At 44.9% G+C, this 19,431-nt stretch overlaps 1 protein-coding gene across 3 annotated transcripts in view; it reads right to left on the bottom strand.

Moving 5' to 3' along the window:
• The window catches only part of ACOXL (acyl-CoA oxidase like), a 390,431-nt gene that overhangs the window by 270,038 nt on the left and 100,962 nt on the right, over positions 1-19,431 (bottom strand). For all 3 annotated transcript variants that reach the window (XM_054547920.1, XM_024242376.3, XM_054547921.2), the window contains one exon: positions 10,678-10,712. In XM_054547920.1, coding sequence (XP_054403895.1) covers positions 10,678-10,712 — 35 coding nt within the window. The remainder of the gene's footprint in view (positions 1-10,677; positions 10,713-19,431) is intronic.

Genomic DNA, 19,431 nt, shown 5'->3' with positions numbered 1-19,431 from the left:
CCATAGGGGTCTCCCACTGACAGAGCTGGCCTCACCTGGCCCTGGCAGAAGGGTAGCTCCTCTCAGCACTCCAGGAAATACGCTGGGGGCTTCCTCCAAGCTCATTCTCTCTCCATCCTGCTCTCTGCCCTGCACTCAGCGGCATTCAACCCAGTGGAAGCTGGAGTGACGCCAGCTATGTTCACCTCTGCAGCCAGGACAGAACATGGAGCAACTTTCTCACTGGTGAGGTCTGGAAACAGCTGCCCCCATTTCCTGGATCTCTGGGAGAGGCCCGCAGGCCAGAGTTTTCCAGGTGGTTGAGATGAGCAATGCCTCCAGTGACATGACCTCAGGCACCTGTATTTCATGGAGGGATGTCATCCCAGCGCCCCTGAGGGCTCTCAGGACCACAGACCAGTGCATTGGTTCTGCTCTGCAGCCACCTTGCAGTGAAAAACAAGGTCAAATCTGATTGCCTCGGGCTGCACCACCCCAGCACGAGGGCCTCACTGAAGCACCACATAGTCTAGGGCGTCCAGAGCTGATGGAAGACCTGACTGCACCTGTGTTGTCGTGGAAAGCCTTAAAAGAGGAATGGGCTAAACTGAGTGCAGTCACACAGCTTGCAACCTGCCTTCATTGAAAATGATAATGTGGCTCAATGTGAACTCAAAGGCCTCACCCAGGGCACATAAAACAAGGTAATTCCACATGAAGAACCCCCTCAAACCATACCCAGAAGCACTTGGAAAAAGTGTCAACACGGCCTCAGACACGGTGTTCTCACCTTAAAAAGGGATCCAGAGACTCCCCTATCTTAACTCTCTTTAATTCAAGTTCACTGAGCATAATTTAATTACAATAAAATTCACCTGATTTAGGTGTCACAGTACTATGAATTTTGGAAAACATATATAGTCGTGTCACCTCCACGATCAAGATTTAGAATCTGTACGTCACCCGCCAAAAATTCCTCATGTTGCTTTCTAGTCAACCCCTCCACCCACCTGGTGAGTACGGGTCTGCTTTCTTCCCTACAGTTTGCTCTTTTCCAGAATGTCATGCAAAAAGAATCACACAGTAGGGGCACTTTTGAGTCTGGCTTTTTCCACACAGCAGAATGTCTTTTTATTGCTGAGTAGTATCTCTCTGTGTGGAAGTGACACAGTCTGTTTACCCACTTCCCAGTGGAAGGACATTTGGAATTGTCTTCAGTTTGAGGCTACTACGAATGGAGAAGCCATGCATACAAGTCTTGGTGTGCACTAACATTTTCATTTCTCTCGTTTAAGTATCCGGGAGTGTAATCTCCGGGTCTATGGTAAAGGTATATTTAATATCATAATAAACTTCCAAAGTGTTTTTCCAAAGTGGCCGCACCATTTCGCCTTCCACCAGCAATGTATCAGAGTTGCAGTTCCTCCATATTCTCATCAGCACTTCATATTATCAGGGTGGTTTTTTTGTTTGTGTTTGTGTTGGGAAGTTTTGATGAGGGTCAATTTGATGGTATTGAGGTTTTAAGCCATCCTAACATATATGTAATGGTATCTCATTCTAGTGTTAATTTGCATTTCCTTAATGACTAATGAGGGTGAGCATCCCTTCATGGTCTTATTTGCCATCTATGCATCTTGTTTGGTGAATAATCAGTTCGAGTATTTTTTGCCCATTTATTAAATTGAGTTGTTTCATTTTCTTGTGAAGGGGCTGTAAGAGTTCTACATACTCTGGATACAACTTCTTTATCAGATATGTGTTTTACAAATATTTTCTCCCCATGTGTGGCTTGTCTTTTTATTTCTTTGCAGTGTTTTTCAAAGAGCAGCTGTTTTTAATTTTGATAAAATCCATTTTTGCCAACTTTTTCCTTGACAGTTCATGCTTTCTGTGTCTGAAGAAAGTTTTCTCTAAGCCAAGATCACAAAGATTTTCTTCTATGTTTTCTTCCAGAAGGTTTAAGGTTTTAGGTTTTACATTTAGGTTCATGATCCATCTTTGTTGCTTGTACATGCTACAAGGTATGTGGTATGGGTTTTTCTTGGTTTTTGAGTTTTTATATGGATGTCCAATTGCTCCATTTATTTAAAAGATTATCCTTTCTCCACTGAATCATTTTGGCGCCTTTGTTGAAAATCCATTGATCATTCATGTGGGGTCTGCTCCTGACTTCTTCCTATGTCCCATTGGACTACATGTCTGTCCTTTTGCCTACATGTCCTATAGTCTGCTCTTGATTACTGCAGCTTTACAGCGAATCTGAAAATGAGGTACTGGAAGTCTTCCAACTCTGTTCTTTTTCAAAATTGCTTGGCTGATCTAGTTCTGCTTTTTGTTTGTTTGTTTCTTTGTTTTTCTCACTCTGTCACCCAGTCTGGAGTGCAGTAGTGCAATCGCGGCTCATTTCAACCTCCACCTCCTGGGTTCAAGTGATTCTCCTGCCTCAGCCTCTTGAGTAGCTGAGATTACAAGCACGTGCCACCACGCCTGGCCAATTTTTGTACTTTTAGTAGAGACAAGGTTTCACCATATTGGCCAGGCTGGTCTCAAACTCCCAACCTCAGGTGATCCACCTGCCTCAGCCTCCCAAAGTGCTGGGATTACAGGCGTGAACCACGGCACCCAGCCTAGGTCTTTTGCCTTTCCATAAAATTTTTTGAATTATCTTGCCAATTTCTACACAAAATCTTACTGGGATTTTAATTTGAGCTGTGTTGAATCTCCTGATCAATTTCATGTGGATGTCTTAGTCTTTTGAAGGTAAGGGAGGGGTCATTTTCCAGGGGGATATCATTCAAGAAAGACTAACCGGTTCCTCCCAGACCCGCGGACACAGTATGGCTTTGTTAAATGGCCTTGGCTCTAAGGATGTAGAGGGGCACTTGTGGAGGGAACAGGGATGCCGCCTGCCTTTCCCACCTGTTGCCTGAGGCAGACAGGAAGGAGAAGAAATAGAGCTAGGCTCTGACCTGAGAAGCAGCCCTGAGACCCAACAACAGAAAAGAGCATAGAGCATGGTTCCTTGATAGATCTGAAAAGGAGACGATAAAGGGGGGCCATTGGAGGGTGAGTTCACTGGTCTGCGAGAGAGAAGGGAAGTTAATCCTCCATGGGAAATAGCAAAAGCAAGCAGTGGATGTGGCAGGAAGCTCAGCGTGAGGAGACAGCAGCGTGAGGAGTGAGGTCTGAATCCTGTGCTAAAGGTCAGGATTCTGCTGTCTACACGGGGAAGCCCAAGGGGCCTTCTTAGTGGGAAGGGCGTGGTCAGATCTGTGTTTGAGAAAGATCCTCTGGTCAGCAGGCAGAAGGCTCCCTGGAGACCACCCTGTGGGCGTGGCAGCATACATGTCATGAGCAGGTTTGACTGGGAAATGGCCACATGGTCAGAGCAGAAGGCACCAAAAGCACACGGCCACCAACTCAAAGGAAACAAGGGACTAAAGGGGTATAGGAGAGGCACAGAAAAGACACATCCATCTGCTACATTAAGCCCTGGACCCTGAAGGGCATTTACCCTTCTCCTAGCAAATCCACAGCCCCATGCCACACTCTGCCATGAGATGCTGACAACCACCCTCGGCCCTCAAGAGTCTCACTAAGGAAAAGCATATGACTTGGGCACCCCATGAATATTCATAGGCTGCCATTTAGGGGCAATATTTTGTGTTAAGGCCATCAAAAACGCAACCATCCAAAAGATGGCTTTGTTTTAAGATTATACCATTGGGGTTGAATAATTTCTTGGCAACCCTGTGTATATCTGGTTGGAGCCTCACTGTGAAGTTTGAAAAAGAGACAGATGGAACAGTCGACCAGAGAGCCTCAGTGACAGAAACAACTATTCCCTGGAAGGGGAAAAAAGGGCAGAAAGGCATTTTTGTTTATTTTTACAAAATTTGGAGGAAAACGGCCTCCTCAGCTGTCTCCACAAGATCAAACCAGCCCCAAATGGGAGTTGTTAGGTATTTGCCAACACTTGAAATCAAAATCCAATAGGCCTGATGGCTGTGGTTCTGGTCTTTTCCTCCCTTTTGTATTTCAAGATGGCAATTTCATTTGCTCATTGATGCTGCTTTTTCATTCAATAAGCATTCTGATTCATCTAGGAACTTCAAACTCTGCTTCTAATCTAAATCAGAACACAAAAGTACACAACCCCTTCACTTCTTCTAGGCCATCTGGGCTCATTCTAAACAAAAACACGAGCACAGTCTCAGAATGAGTGCTTAATCACCCCGGGTCTGTACTTTGTTGTAAAGGCAGGCCTCCAGTAGTCTAGCTCAGGACGGTCACACTGTGTGCAGTTCGATCACATGCAGGTTCCCCAACTCTCTCTTTCCCCGTCCAGCCTTCGAGGGATTCCAGGGCCTCTTACGGGGCTGGTGACTATAACTCCCATATTAGGTTGGGATGAACAGGTTTGGGATGAACAGGCCTGAACAGGATACCAAATTTAGCCTTTCTTAGGTGAGAAACCAATAGAAAAAAGTCAGTTGTGGGAAAGAACTGCATTTAGAATTTGCTTAAGAGTCACACCTCTGTGGACCTCCATTTAAGTATCACAGAACCAAATGGAAAATTTGCTTCCTTCTTCGTTTATTAAAGAAACATAACTAATGAAAAAACAAAGCAAAATCATTCTGTTAGGAGTTAGTTCACCACTCTCATCCTCCACTTTCATGAGCTCTTCTTAGAAATACAAGCATAAGTGACACGTGCAAAAATTCCACGCTGTTAGTTCACGTGTTCTCTCCGGTATCAGACAAGCGAGAGCCAAAGGTGAGAAGCTCACCTCTGAGCCCGTTTCCTCTTTTATCTTGGCCCAGGGGTACTCACCAGGAGGGAGCAGCCTTCTTCACTCTGCTGCACTGGGTCAGGCAGGAAGAACATCTAAACTCTCTTTCAATCTTGTAGAAAGAGAAAAAAACAAAACACCCACACAGTGGGGAAATTGTTCCCCACTGTGTGGGTGATGGGGCCCCGAGAGCTGTTATCTGCAAAGGGCACTTCTGGGGGTTACCCAGCTGTCACCACTGTGTGGATTCCACCTGAAAACCTCAAGCCAAACAGTGGGGAATGAACATCAAGAGACAATTTTCCACTCTGTGAAAATGGCTTGACTTTACAAAAATAAATTAAAGCGCCATGACAATACACGAAACATAGGCAGGACCTGTTGCTAAGCGCATAGGCAGTCATGGCAGAGGCTCTCCTTGCTTGGTACATTTACACCATCGAAGTATGATGATTCTTTCTCTGCTTCCTGACCCCTCAGCTCCCTACCCACATGCCCATATGAAGACATACACACACACACACACACACACACACACACACACACACACACCCTCTATACAGACAGATCTGGAATAACTGGTCTAGCAAAAGTTAGAGGTATCTGGGGTCAGCAGTGGAAGTGGTTGGGGTGGGCATGTGTTAGACTGTGTGTGTGTGTGTGTGTATGTGTGTGTGTGTGTGTGTATGCACACTTGCATGCTCACATGCAGGAGGATGGTCTCACCCTGAACACTGTTCATTTGAATAAAGGAGAGCTAACAGCTGAAGCACCACTGCATATGCATGCAAACAAAATCAGGCCTCCTTTGGGCCTCAAGTCCTCTGTTGCCACACAAGAGCCCCTCTAGCTCTGAGGCAATCCTGCCCCTCCGTGTCTGCAGCAGCCTGAGAGGCACTGCTGGCTGGCCAAGGTTATAGGATTTTAGTGACTTCTTTCCCTCCTCTGCACATTCATCTCCTTTAAGGCCCCCAAATCCATTTTTCTTCAAGAGTGAACCCATCCTCCCAGTATTGTCATTTTGGAACCACGTTTTCCTGTCCCCCTTTCCTTCATCCCCTCTTCTGTCTACTAAAGGAGTCTGCTGGGGTTCCCCACCATCTATCTTGGTCCTGACGCCCATGTTAGAATTTTGGAAGCAGATCTGATCTGCTTCCAAATTCCAAATCTGGTCTTAGATTTAGAATCTAAAGTCTCAAATCTTGATGCCAAAGGTATCCCTACCCACACAAAGAGGACCCCTTTCCTCAACTCTGGCATCTGGGTTTGGGGTCAACATGACAAGGAAAATGATAATCGATAGGAAAACAGTATGGCCACTCTTCAAAAACTTAAACTTAGAATTACCATATGATTCAGGAATTCCACTTCTGGGCATGTACCCAAAAGAATTGAAAGCAGGGTGTCAAAGAGATATTTGTATATCCAAATTCATAGCAGCATTATTCACAATGGCGAAGAGGTGGAAGCGACCCAAGTGTCCACTGATGGATGAATGGATAAACAGAATGTGGCCTATACATGCTATGGAATACTATCCCATAGAAAGGAATGAAATTCTGGTACGTTCTACAATATGCATGAATCTTGAAGAATTATGCTAAGTAAAATAAGGTAGTCACAAAAAGGCAAATGCTATATTATTCCACTAATATAAAGTCCCTAGAATAGTCAAATTTATAGAGACAAGAAGTAAAATGGTGGTTGTCAGGAACTGCAGAGGAGTTGAGGAAGGAAATGTATTGTTTAATGGGTATGGAGTTACATTTTGCAATGTTGAAAATGCTCTGGAGATGGACAGTGGTGTTGATTGCACAGCAGTGGGGATGTATTTAATGCCACTAAACTATACACTTAAAAATTATTAAAATGGTGCTAGGGTTTGCATGTGTTCCCTCAAAAATTCAGATGTTGAAACTTAATGGCCAACGTGATGATATTAAGAGGTGGGGCCTTTAAAAGGTGATTAAGCCATGAGGGCTCCTCCCTCATGAACGAGATGTAAAGCCCTTATAAGCCTTCCCCTCTTGCTCTTCTCCCTTCTGCCACATGAGGACACAGCACTCCTCCCTGCCCACGGCTGCAGCAACAAGGCACCATCTTGGAGGCAGAGACCAGGCCCTCGCCAGACAACGGAACCTGCTGGCGCCTTCATCTTGGCCCTCCCAGCCTCTAGGACTGTGAGAAAATAAATTTCTGTTCTTTATAAAGTACCCAGTCTATGCTATTTTGTTATAGCAGCACAAACAGACTAAAACAAATGGCTGATTTTATGTTAGGCATATTTCACCACACACGAAAAAAGTAATTAACAAAAGGATAGAAGTTTCAGCCAATCCAAACAAGCAAATACGATTTTTAAAGAGGGGATGCAACCAGAAACCTACATCCCTCATCTTCCTCCTGCTGGATGAGGGGAGAGGTAGGTGGCCAGGCTAGGTGTAAGAGGGAGCAGAAGAGTCACGGTGGCCGGTTGTGGTGGCTCACACCTGTAATCCCAGCACTTTGGGAGGCAAAAGCGGGTGGATCCCTTGAAGTCAGGAGTTCGAGACCAGCCTGGCCAACATGGTGAAACCCTGTCTCTACTAAAAATACAAAAATTAGCCAGGTGTGGTGGCAAGTGCCTGTAATCCCAGCTATTCGGGAGGCTGAGGTTTGAGAATTGCTTGAACCCAGGTGGCAGAGGTTACAGTGAGCCAAGATCATGCCACTGCACTCCAGCCTGATGACAGAGCAAGACTCTGTCCCAAAAAAAAGAAAAGAAAAAAGAAAAAAAGAAAAGTCAAAGGGTGACCTGCAGGCTTCTAAGAGAAAAGATCAGGTCCTTCTGTGGCCAAGGGGAAGAAAAGGCCTGACCTGCAAACAGCTCTTCAGTGACACCTCGTGAAGTGTCATCAATTCTGGGAAAATGGGGATTTCCCAGAAGGTAGGTTTGTCCCCACCACAAATTTACAAATGTTGTTGTACTTTCCAGAATTTTAAAATCATAATTCCTTAGATTTCAGAAGTAATTTTTGGAAAACACAACTCTTTGATCATCCCTTCTCCGTTTCCACAGTATTGAAGATGTCAGTCCACGACCAGGTCACATGCTCCTCAGTAAGTCTCCCCAGCTTGGCTTGTGTGAATCAGACATTCATATTTTGTGAGACGCCCAGCCAAGCCTAGAAAGTCCTCATGCTGTCTCTGAGTTACTGCAATCACTTTCTAACCATTCTCTCTGCTCCCAAAGTCTTCAGACTCCTCTACAGATGACACCAGCTGCCATAGGCAGCCTTTTGTGAATACCAGCTTCACTGGGCTACCACTCGCTCCCCGGTCCCCAGATCCCAAGGTTGATGGTGAAGGACCTTGGACCTTGCAAGGCAGCCTCAGGAGATGTCTTCACTTTCCTTCCCTCAATCTCATCACTTTCAGTTGTCACTTCTCCCACTTACTGAGATTTTTGTTTGTTTATTGTTGCACTTATGTAAATATCCATGATATTTGTTAATTGCTCTGCACTTAACACCTTAAAGGTTATAAGGACAGCCTGGAGACAAACATCTCTGGAAACACAGCATGGGGAAGCCACATGTGCTAGGATGTCTCCTGGGGAGAACAGAGCACAGAACGTGGGGGCTGGAGCCTAAAGAGGCAAGCTCATGCACAATAGACAGCTGCTAACTTCCTCCTTGCATTCTGTCTAACTCTCTGCAGGGCTTGTTTGAGGAGTAGGTTCTAAGTTTGGGGTCAAGGCTGAACTAGTAGGACTCCAGAAGCAATCTGAAGCCACCAGAATCCACCCCACACCTCCACACTCTCCCCAAACTCTGCCTCTCCTCCACAGCAATGCCAGACAGCAATTTAAAGACTATTTGTTCTGAGAGACTGTTATCAGCCTGCCAGGGGCATCTGCCTGAGTCAGCTGGGCTTCCCTGCCACTTTCACAGTTTGGAGGAATGAGGATGGTTTAAGATTTCCTTCCTCTTAGAAGCCTACCTTGGCCAGGCATGGTGGCTCACTCCTGTAATCCCAGCAGTTTGGGAGGCCAAGGCAGAAGCACTGCTTGAGTCCAGGAATTCAAAACCAGCCCTTGCAACATAGTGAGACATCATGGGGAACAGCAAGCTTGTCACTGAACTAGAGCAAGATCTTAGCTGTCCTCATTCTGGAGCAGTCCACCTTGAGAACATTCTAGAAAAAGAGGCTCCTGCAAGTTCCGGAGAGAGCACTTCCATACCCACCACACCCCACCATACCACACAGTTGGTTTTAGGGTTAGGGGTCTGTGTGCGCACCATGCTTCTTCTAAGTGTGCCGTAGCTGTGTGCCTCAGCAGCTGCAGCAGCCTGGCTCGGGTTACAAGGGAAGAGCACCCTTCTGCAGGACACCACACTTTTGTCGTGGGCATGCAACATACACACAGAGGACCAGAAACATACAAACAATTGATGGGGTTCAGGACACAATACACTAAAAAACGGCACCTTGGCATTTGAGAAAACAGCAGAAGCAGGAAGGTCACTCTCACCTTCCCCTTCCCCTCCGCCCCTGATACAGGCCGTAAAATTCTCATTTGAGAGGTAGCCTCCATATACCCAAAGAAAAGAAACATACTTATCTCTGAAGACACAGGACCACAGAATCTGAACAAACAGGCTAAGTTTGTTAAGTCCTCAATCCCCCACCCAGTTTATCACAATTAGATCATACCCTCTTTGTCCAATTATCCATCTCTACAACTGTGCACTTCTCCATCAAACTAACATTAAAAACATACAGGTTTCTCTGTTACTTTGGGTCTTTATTTCCTTGTGAGAGCTCCCACGTTATGTAAAACTTATATTAAATAAATGTGCATGCTTTCTCTAGTTAATCTGTCTTTTGTATGGAGACTCAGCCATGCACCTAGCAATGGGCCAGGAAAATGTATTTCTTTCCCCTCCATGATCTTGAGCATCTCTGGAGCAGTTTCTTTCACAGGTGTCCAGAAATGTCCCACATGAGAGCCTTTCTTCCCACAGGCGCATTCCAAGGGCTCGAGTCTTCTCCTGCCCTCTTCCTGCTGTAACCTACATGGCTCCCCCGCAGCTTTCTAGGTCTCAGGAATTGCCTACGATTGCCCAGTTCACATGTATATTGAAACCATGTATACACTTTTTATGAGCATTTTTAGGAGGCAAACTTGTTTTGAAATCAGGTGACTTTAGGTTGTTTGTGGGCAGCTGAGCAGACATCCTCAAGCCCGAAGCCTATGACCAGAGGGTGGCACTTTGGGAGGCTGTGAGCAATTTTCGTAAGGACAGGAAGGATCCTGCTTATCACCCCTCCACTGGGGCTGGATCTTACTTTAACATCTCAATGCATTTTGACATATGCAAAGGGGAAAAGGTTGATACCAACACAATAAACAAACATTTTTCATAAGTGTAATACAGTAGAGACCAAGGCAGAAATCATGAAGCAAGACAAAAACAGGGCTTTTTGCCACTGTCAGACATCCTAAGACATAGAGAGAGAGGCCTGGCATGGGGGGTGGCGAGGGCTTCACAGACAAGCCCTTGCTGGGTTTCTCTCTGCTGGGACTCACCTCTCATGCAGGGCATCCCCGTTTTCAGGGACTCTTTAAGAGTGAGAACATTACCCAGATAGCGCTTCTGTGTCATGCCCTAGAATATCCCATTTTTTGTTTGTTTTGAAATAAATGTGCTATCTACCACCATGTTTTCACAAAGACCTCGTTCCTCTAAATAGCAACGTGCTCTTGCCAATCAAGCAACTAGAACAATTCCATCTGTGACATGGACATCACGGGAAAGCAACCACCAAAAAAAGCTCAAAATCTGAGACATAAGCAAACCAAGAGCTATAAACTGGTAAGGATAATTCTTAAAAGAAACAAAAATGTAAACATTTACCTGTGGCTATGGCGAATCGCTATCGTCAACCCAAGCTGTAATTAAAAAGAGAGAAAAACAAATTAAGTAATATCAAGAGTACGCAGAATTCACACAAGAAAATTAACTTGATATGGCCAATTATGTTTTTAAGATTTTCTAAAATGCCCTACAGCTAATGCTTCAAAAACAACACATTTTTAATGACAGATATTTAGTTTCAACTTAGCTCTTACAGATAATTTGTATTTTGAAAGAGTCTTAAAGAGGCATAAAATATTTAGTTGTGGATTAGACAGGAGTTGTCTCTCAATAGGAATGGCTTCCAAAATAGGGGTCTTTTAGCTCCAAGACACAGTTGTGAAAGGATGGGATTGCAGCATGTAGCTGATTCCAAGGTTGGCATTAGGAGAACATGCCCACACATGGTGGGATCCTGGGAGCTGGTCCCCCCTCTATCTCCTACCCTAGGAGCACCAAGTGGAGCCCAGGCCACCTGGGCCAGAGTCTCCCTATGCGGATCATCACAGCCTTCACACTGATCCCATAAGCTCAAGGCGGGCAAGCCTCAGCTCTGAGGTCAGCAAATACATTGAGCCTGAAATTCATGTGTGACATTAAGATACGATGCATGCAATTGCTGGGCACAGCAACAAGTGGAGGTTGAGGTGAAGCTGTGATTTCCTCTTTACTCTGCAGGGATGATGAGGAAACCTCTCAGGCATAAGTGGGGGTCAAATCATATGACAGGGGCCCTGGCTAGTTCACAGAAGGGATTACAAGGGTCAGGCCAGCCAGTCAAGTTCAGCTGCATCAGCAAGTTATTGAAACTGTCAGAGCCTCAATTTTCCCAACTGTGAAATGGGCAAAATTATTACTTTCTCACAGAATTAATGTAAGGATGAAGCAATTTTTATATATTTGTGTGTTTGTATCTCTGTATGTGTATGTGTGTGCCTACTGTGTGACAGATAGGAAAAATTCTATAAATAATAACTACCACCACTAGCACTATATACAGGCAATACCCCATTTATCGAAATGTTAGTACATCCAAAACTTAATTTTTCAATGAGTATTGGGAACTTTGAAAATATTTCATCATACAACAAGCGATGACCAGGTCAAACATGCCTGTGTAAGTTTCACTAGCCCATTCGTACCTACAGCAAGACTAGTTTAAGAAGGCTCACAACAGTTAAGAACCTAAGCATTGGCCAGGCGCGGTGGCTCACGCCTGTAATCTCAGCACTTTGGGAGGCTGAGGCAGGTGGATCACGAGGTCAGGAGATCAAGACCAGCCTGGCCAAAATGGTAAAACCCCATTTCTACTAAAATACAAAAAATTAGCTAGGCGCGGTTGTGGGCACCTGTAATCCCAGCTACTCAGGAGGCTGAGGCAGGAGAAACGATTGAACCTGGGGAGGTGGAGCTTGCAGTAAGCCGAGACTGCGCCACCGCACTCCAGCCTGGGTGACAGAGTGAGACTTCATCAAAAAAAAAAAAAAAAAAAAAAAACCTAAGCATCATCTGAATATCATTTCTGTAGCCAAAGTCTAAGTTGCACCTTAAGCTTAAGATCCCCAAACATCACTTATGGTTCCCTTGATATTGGTCCAAATAGGATTGGGTAGGGAGGTAACATTCATGGTGCTGTCCCAGGTGGTGCAAGATGATAGGAGGGTCCCCAGGCTGTGGGAGGGTGAAAGGGGAGGGAGAGCTATGAGGAGAGTAACGGTTGAAATTAAAAAGTCCAACGCCACTGCCCAGCTCGATGTCCTGCAGAATCCCCCAGACAGTTTGAATAGCTCGCCTCCAGAATAATTCAGCCATGCATATCACTGCAGGCATCCAAAGCACAGGACCAACGAGGGCAAGCCATCAGCAATCACAGGCTTATGTTTGCAAAAAGAACAGCTAAAAGTGAAGGTACGAAATATATAAAATCAGGTTGATTGCACATCACAATCACCTGAATTTTTCAATTCTCTATCTCAACTAGGAGTAAGTTTTCTTTGAAACTTAAGCAAACAGAAGAGGAAGATGCCTCAGAGACAATCAAGAATTTGAAGAACAAGGAAGAAATTACTTTGGGAAAGAAATAAAAGTAGAAACTGTAGACAGAAGGTCAGGATGAGCAATTTACAGATTTCACATGCCGGATAACTTTACGTTTCCTGGGATTAAAACGTTCTGGCTTACAGTGAGGCTAATTGTAAGATAATTTTACTGACTGAATATTTTGATAAGCTTTGGAGTACAGTTTAATTGGTGGCTTTTCCACAGTTGAAAGATAAGCCCTTGCTGGAGTAGGGAGAGGAAATGGGGTGGGAGGGACAAGAAGGAAAAAAAAAAAACACAGAAAAAGTTGTTCATGACAGCTGTGCTGGTTAAAGGGGGCTGGGAGATGAATCTTTCACAAAGGTGAATTTCAGTGAAGGGTTTTTATGAGTCTTTTCCTGACTTCTGAATAAAATATGTTTTATTGTCATTCTTAAAAGGACACCTTGTTAAGGAAGAAGGTGTGAATCAAGGAAAATCCAGTGGACAGGGATGGCTCAAACCAAACGACAGAGCAGCCAGGGCTCCTGGCAGACCTCTGCACGAACAGGACCTGCAAGGGCGCACGACAGCTGGGGAGGGGGGAAAACCCTCCGTGCTTTGTGGGAACCCACTTCCAGGGTGGATGGGAACAGGGTATTTCACAGTCATTCTGGAAACATGGCTAAAATGTCACACAGAATGCACTGGGTTCAATGAGGAAGGCCTGAACAGAGGCTGGAACAGTGTAGAAAAGTTCTTGTGGGTCTTCCCTTGAAACCCCAGGTTGGAACAGACCAATGAGGCAAATGAGCTGTGTAAGAAGCTTCCATATGTATGCCTGCTCTTCCTCATTCCTACAGAGAAAGCAGGGGAGGTAGAAGAGTCTCTGAGGTTTCTGTACCATAGCAAATGCCAGGTAGAGGCAACTGTGTGATCTGCTGAGAGATGAGATGCTTTTCCTCCTAGGCCTTAGGAACCTCCATCATCTAGTCAGGCTTTCCAAAGCCCCTTGCCCTGCTCTGATGCATCAGCAACTCAGAAATGCTTTAAGCAAGTCTCACCACTGCCTGTGTGTGCGCACACACATGCACACACACACACCACATGTACACTGCACACACACATATGCACACTCACACGTGTGCATACATGCAGGCACACACACATACACTCGTCCACATTCAGACATGCACACACACACATGCAGTCTTTTAGTGCTTGTGTGCATGTGTTTATTCACATGTGCATACATGCATGCATATGCAAGCACACATACATGCACACACACGTGTACCACCGCATGTGCACACATGCACACTCATACATATGTGCATACACACACTCATCCACAAGCATGGTTACACTTTGGCATTCAGAGAGGCTCATGGAGCCCCTCAGACAAAAGGAGGCCTCAGACAATTGACCCCTTTGTTGCTGGTCTCAGCAGGGACCCAGAAGAGAGAGGGGAGGGAGGCCCATGGGTTGGCCCCTGACCCTGGCCCAGCCAGGCTGAGGTCCTGGGACATGGAGGTCAGCGGGATTTTGTGCTGCCCTCCCTGGGGAACACCCCCCCCACCGAGGACATACTGTAAGTATTGCCAGAACACACTAAACAAACTCCATTCTGAGTACTTCATTTGAGATTTACACAATTTGTTAGTATCAAAATTAAATCACATTTTAATGGCAAGGAAGGAGTAATTCAACATTTCAAAATTTTTCCTGCCACTTCAGCTTGAAAATGCTCCTTTTTTGGAACAGCTGACTGAGGCAGCTGTTTTGCATCAAGTTGGAGGGGTTTCCATATGACCCAGGGAGCTCAGACAACAGGCAGACCTTCCTGCATTAAAGGGTAATCTGAGAATAATTTGCCATAAAACACCCAGAAGTACACCAGCTGTAGCCAGATACGCCCTATAAAGCACCACGTAGACTTCATGGATCTTGTAAAATAATAATAATAATTTTTAAAAACACGTTTTTTAAACACATTATAATTTTTTTTTAAAGAAAGGAATGGTTTACACTATCTTAGAAGGCAGCAAAGAGATTCCCTTACATGTTCACGATTGCTACTAAGCACCACTTCCCAAATGCCCACTTGACCAAGGGTCCCTGTGTCCCTGTGTCATTGGGAATCCGATCTTTTGCAGGTACCCTGGACCTCATGCTGAAGATGTGCTCTCTCACACACGGCTGCCAAGAGCCGGTGAAAAGGACAGACCAGGAAGCACCAGCTCCAGTCTCCCAGCTCCAAGTCCAGAACTTTCTAGGCCTGGGACAGCGGCACACTCCAGGAACCCTGTCCCATGCTGGAGGGGCCATGACCTAGGAGCCAGGTCTTTTCACAGAGGAGGCCACCAACCCACCAGCAGCCTGATGCCAGCACTCCCAATTCTTCAAGCAAAGCTGGATAATGGGGTTTTTTATTATGAAAATTTCCACGTTTTAAACTAATTTGAATATTTTTCAAATACGATTCAAGCCAAACAAAACATGTCAACAGGATTTGGCGAGGGGGCCGCCCGCCTGCAACCTGCCTTGCACCCTGCCTGCTGCCAAGCTTATACCCAGGTCTGCAGATCTGAATCTACGCGTAGGCGACAAATCTGGAAAGAGCCTGCCTATTTCTTCCAAGGCTTCCCTCCCTTTCCCATACTTGTGGGAAGCTTTTTCTTTACTTTTCCTTTTTTCATTTCAAAGGCCTAAAGAATTGTACATCACAAAATAAACACTAAAAGAAATTGGTATTTGTTTTTCTTCTGTATGGTTTTACTGTTCCTATCCCCTTTTCACAGAAAATATGGAAAAAGAAACGTGAAGGGAAGAAGAGGCATGACATCGGCAGAATACCATGCAAACAGGACCACCGCACCCACAGAATACCACTCAAACAGGGCCACGGCAAGCACACAATACCACTCAAACAGGGCCACGGCACCCACAGAATACCACTCAAACAGGGCCTCGGCACCCACAGAATACCACTCAAACAGGGTCATGAGATGCTGGCAGCAAGGACATGAGGACTGGAAGAGAGTGATCCACAGGACAGATTTCTGTAACCCCTTCCCAGGTCTCCTTCTAGCACTGCTCTCTCATGATAACAAGCAAGACCAGCACACTACCCCCAACAGCCCCCTCCAGGGCTGGTTGTCCCCAGGCATCACCCCAGATCTTACTGATTCCATGGGCCTGACTCTCACACCCACCACAGCTCACTGGGTCTCTGCCACGGATGTCTTCCTAGAACTTTCTTAGGTACTTGCTACTTCTGCTGATAAGCTAATGATGCTTAGAGATGCCGGTGGAAGTAACAGTGAGCTTGCGGCCAAACCCCGACCTTTCCAGCCTGTTTCTTCATTGTGAAATGAGGATAATGTTACCTACTCCACAGGGTTGTTTTAGGCAGATTAACTTTGACCTCAAAAACGAGGACCAGCAGTATCAGTCTCCCCTGGGAACTTGTGAGAAATGCAAATTCTCAGGCCCAAACCCAGACCTACTGAGTCACAAACTTGGGCATTTCAGCTGGTTCTACAAGAGTCAAGTTTGAGAGGCACTGAATGAGATGATAATACAGAAAGAACTGAGCAACCTGCGTGGTACTGACAAAGCTTGTATTAGCTGCCAGATAATGACGACACAGCCTAAAGTGAAGCCTTTCACATTTTATGTCCTCTTAATGTCATTTCAATGTTTTATACTCAACTTCAGGCACCATGATGATCACCACGAGTTCAGGCCCACTGGCAGGTCTGGAGGAGATGAGGCCTCCTGGTGCTCACGGGAGAACAGCAGGGAGAGGTGTCTGCACTCTGCTTAGATGCACAGTGCTGTTGACAAGCAAGGATGCAGCCAGCTTTCTCAAGGCCAAGGGCGAGCCCTGGAGCCTCACCAGGCTGCAGCACCCTCCCCTTTCTGGGTTCCTTTCCGTCATTCCACCAAAAGAGGAAAAATACAACAAGACAGGGAAGAGGAGGAAAAGCAGAAACGTATTTTCACTATGGAGTTTACTTTATGATATTACCCTTTCTTGGTCCCTTGGAATTAAATTTTTTAAAAAAAACCTAAAGAAATTAAAGAAAAAGCCACACTTAAGTTTAAAAAAAAAAAAAGAAAGAAAGAAAGAGATAAATATAATATGTAGGCTCTTTCCAGATTTGCTGGAAACCCAGTAATTCATATCTGAAATTTTCAAAAGCTGATGTAAAAGACAAGTTGTTAAATCAATGGAAATCAACACAGAACTAACATTGAAACCTAGGCGGTGCTTGTTTAACCTAAGGAAACAGGTGGCTTTTAAGTCTTTAGGCCCCAAATGACTAAAAATCTAAGACCCATTATGCTGCCATTCCTCACTGCTCCCCACAAAGAGCCTGACCCGGGCACTACCTTTTGGACTCAAAGTTACAACCCTGCTTGAAAAGCATGGAGATCACTTCACAAGGACTTGCTTTGTCTCTCATTTACCCAGACCTGAAAAGTTGTGAGTCTTGAGTTGCCGTCTCTGCAGCAACGTCACCTTGGGTCCCTTCTGCTGGGTGTTTTTCAGGGATGGAGTCCCATAAGCTGGGGGCTTTGGTGGTCACAGGACCCTCTGCTCTCAACCTCCTCTCCAGAGAGGGAACTCAAACCAGGAGACAGCAGGCAGGAAGCTCTTGAGCAAGAACCTGGCAATGGTTATGGGCTTTAGGAACACTGGCTGTCACCTTTGTCATTTCTATTAAGTGACCATCATCTGTCACAGTGAACTGGGACTATGGCAGGACAGGGCTGCTTACTTGTGTGTGTGTGCCCCACACCCAGGGATGCTAACCAAGACTCCGGAACCGCTGAATTCACTCCAGGTAGTTCCTCTCTGCTGTTTACAGCTTGTCAATGAATACTTTTTTCTTAGGCTTAGGTTTCAAACAAAAGAATTATGCACTCTAGTTCATTTGCTTCTCTTGATAATGAAGGGTTGGCTAACGGATACTATGAATAAACCACACACGGTGTTTTCCTAGAAAGCTGAAGTCCCTTAAAAGAAATCATCATGACAATGGCTGCGGATTCTGTGCGTCCCTTACATCCCAGAACACCTCACACTCTGGAACATTCAGTGGTAAATAATCACTTCAGTGATTCTTATTACATGGCAAATACCACTACTGATTATTAAGTCACAGGAGAATCAGCCAGAAGAGGAGGAAGAGGACAAAGAGAAGAAAAGGAACCGTGAAAAGACTAAGGGGGAAAAAAATGTGACACCCGCAAACATGGTCAGTAACAAAAACGTTAGGGTATTTTCAAGGTGGATTCGGGGACATTAAATACAGGAAAGTGCAAGCCCATTGATGGGCTGTCACAGCAGCTCAGAGACCTCATCTCAGCTTGTGGACCCCTCTCACGCCCAGGCCCTGTCACAGTCAAGAGTCAAAACCCAAGAAAGGACATCACTTTTCAATGTAAGGCCACAGAGAGTTTTAAGGTATTCAAAGAAAGACAGGAAAACACTTTTTCTCCTTCTGAGCTTTCAGCTACCTTTTCCTCAATCTAATTCTTACCCTCCAAAAATTCACAAAACAAGTAAAAAAAATCCTCCACCCAAGCATATGAGGCAGTCCATGAAATACAACAGCAACTGCTAAAAAGAGTGCAGGAGATCTGTTGCAGGGAAAATAAACAGTTTCTTTAAATTAAGCTGTTTGAGATAATTGTAGATTCGCATGCAGGTCTAAGAAATTATACAGAGAAATAATATAGAGAGATCCCAGGTACCCTTTATCCAGTATCTCACAATGGTAATAGCTCACAAACTTAGCATAATATCACAACCAGGATACTCCCCGGACAGAGTCAAGCCACAGAACATCTCCATTCCCGAAAGCACCCCTCAGGGCGACCGTGTGTAGCCACACCTACTTTCCCCCCTCCCCAGCCCACTCCTTAGCCCCTGGCAGCCACTAATCTGTTCTCCGTTTGCATAATTTTGTCATTTCAGGAATGTTATGTAAACGTAATCATGCAGGATGTAACCTTTAGGATTGGACTTTCTTAGAATAATTCTCTAGAGATTCATCGAGGTTGCAGTGTTTATCAATAGTTTATTCCTTCGTATTGCTGAGTAGTGTTCCATGGTATAGACGCACCACAGTTTGTTTAACCTTTCACCTGTTGAAAGATATCTGGGTTATTTCCAGTTGAGTTATGAGTTATGAATAAAGTTGGTATAAACATTCGTTTTCAGGTATTTGTGGAAAAAAATACATTTTCATTTCTCTGGGAAAATGCCCAGGAGTACAGTTGCTCAGTTATACGGCAGTTGCATATTTAGTTTTATAAGAAACTGCTAACCTGTTTTCCAAAGTCTTGACAATCTCACCAGAAATGTTCCAGTGATGCTGTTTTTCTACATCCTCACCAGCATTTGGCGTTATCACTTCATAAATATGAGCTATTCTGATAGGTATGTAGTGATACCTCACTGTAGGTTTAACTTACATTTCCCTAATAGCTAGTGATGTTAAACATCTTTCCATGTGCTTATTTGCCATCTGTACGTCTTTTTCAGATAAATATCTCTTAATCTCTTCTACCCATTTTATAATTGGATTGCTCAGCTTTTACTGTTGAGTTTTGAGAGCTCTTTACATATTCTACATACTAGTCCTTTGTCAGATATGTGATTTGTAAATATTTTCTCCCAGTCTGCACTTGTCATTTCATCCTTGTAACAAGGTATTCACA

This window comes from Pongo abelii, chromosome 12 (assembly GCF_028885655.2).
Source record: "Pongo abelii isolate AG06213 chromosome 12, NHGRI_mPonAbe1-v2.0_pri, whole genome shotgun sequence".
Classification (NCBI taxonomy): Eukaryota; Metazoa; Chordata; class Mammalia; order Primates; family Hominidae; genus Pongo; species Pongo abelii.
The sequence above is the reverse complement of the archived record's forward strand: the minus strand, read 5'-3'. Positions and strand labels throughout refer to the sequence as shown.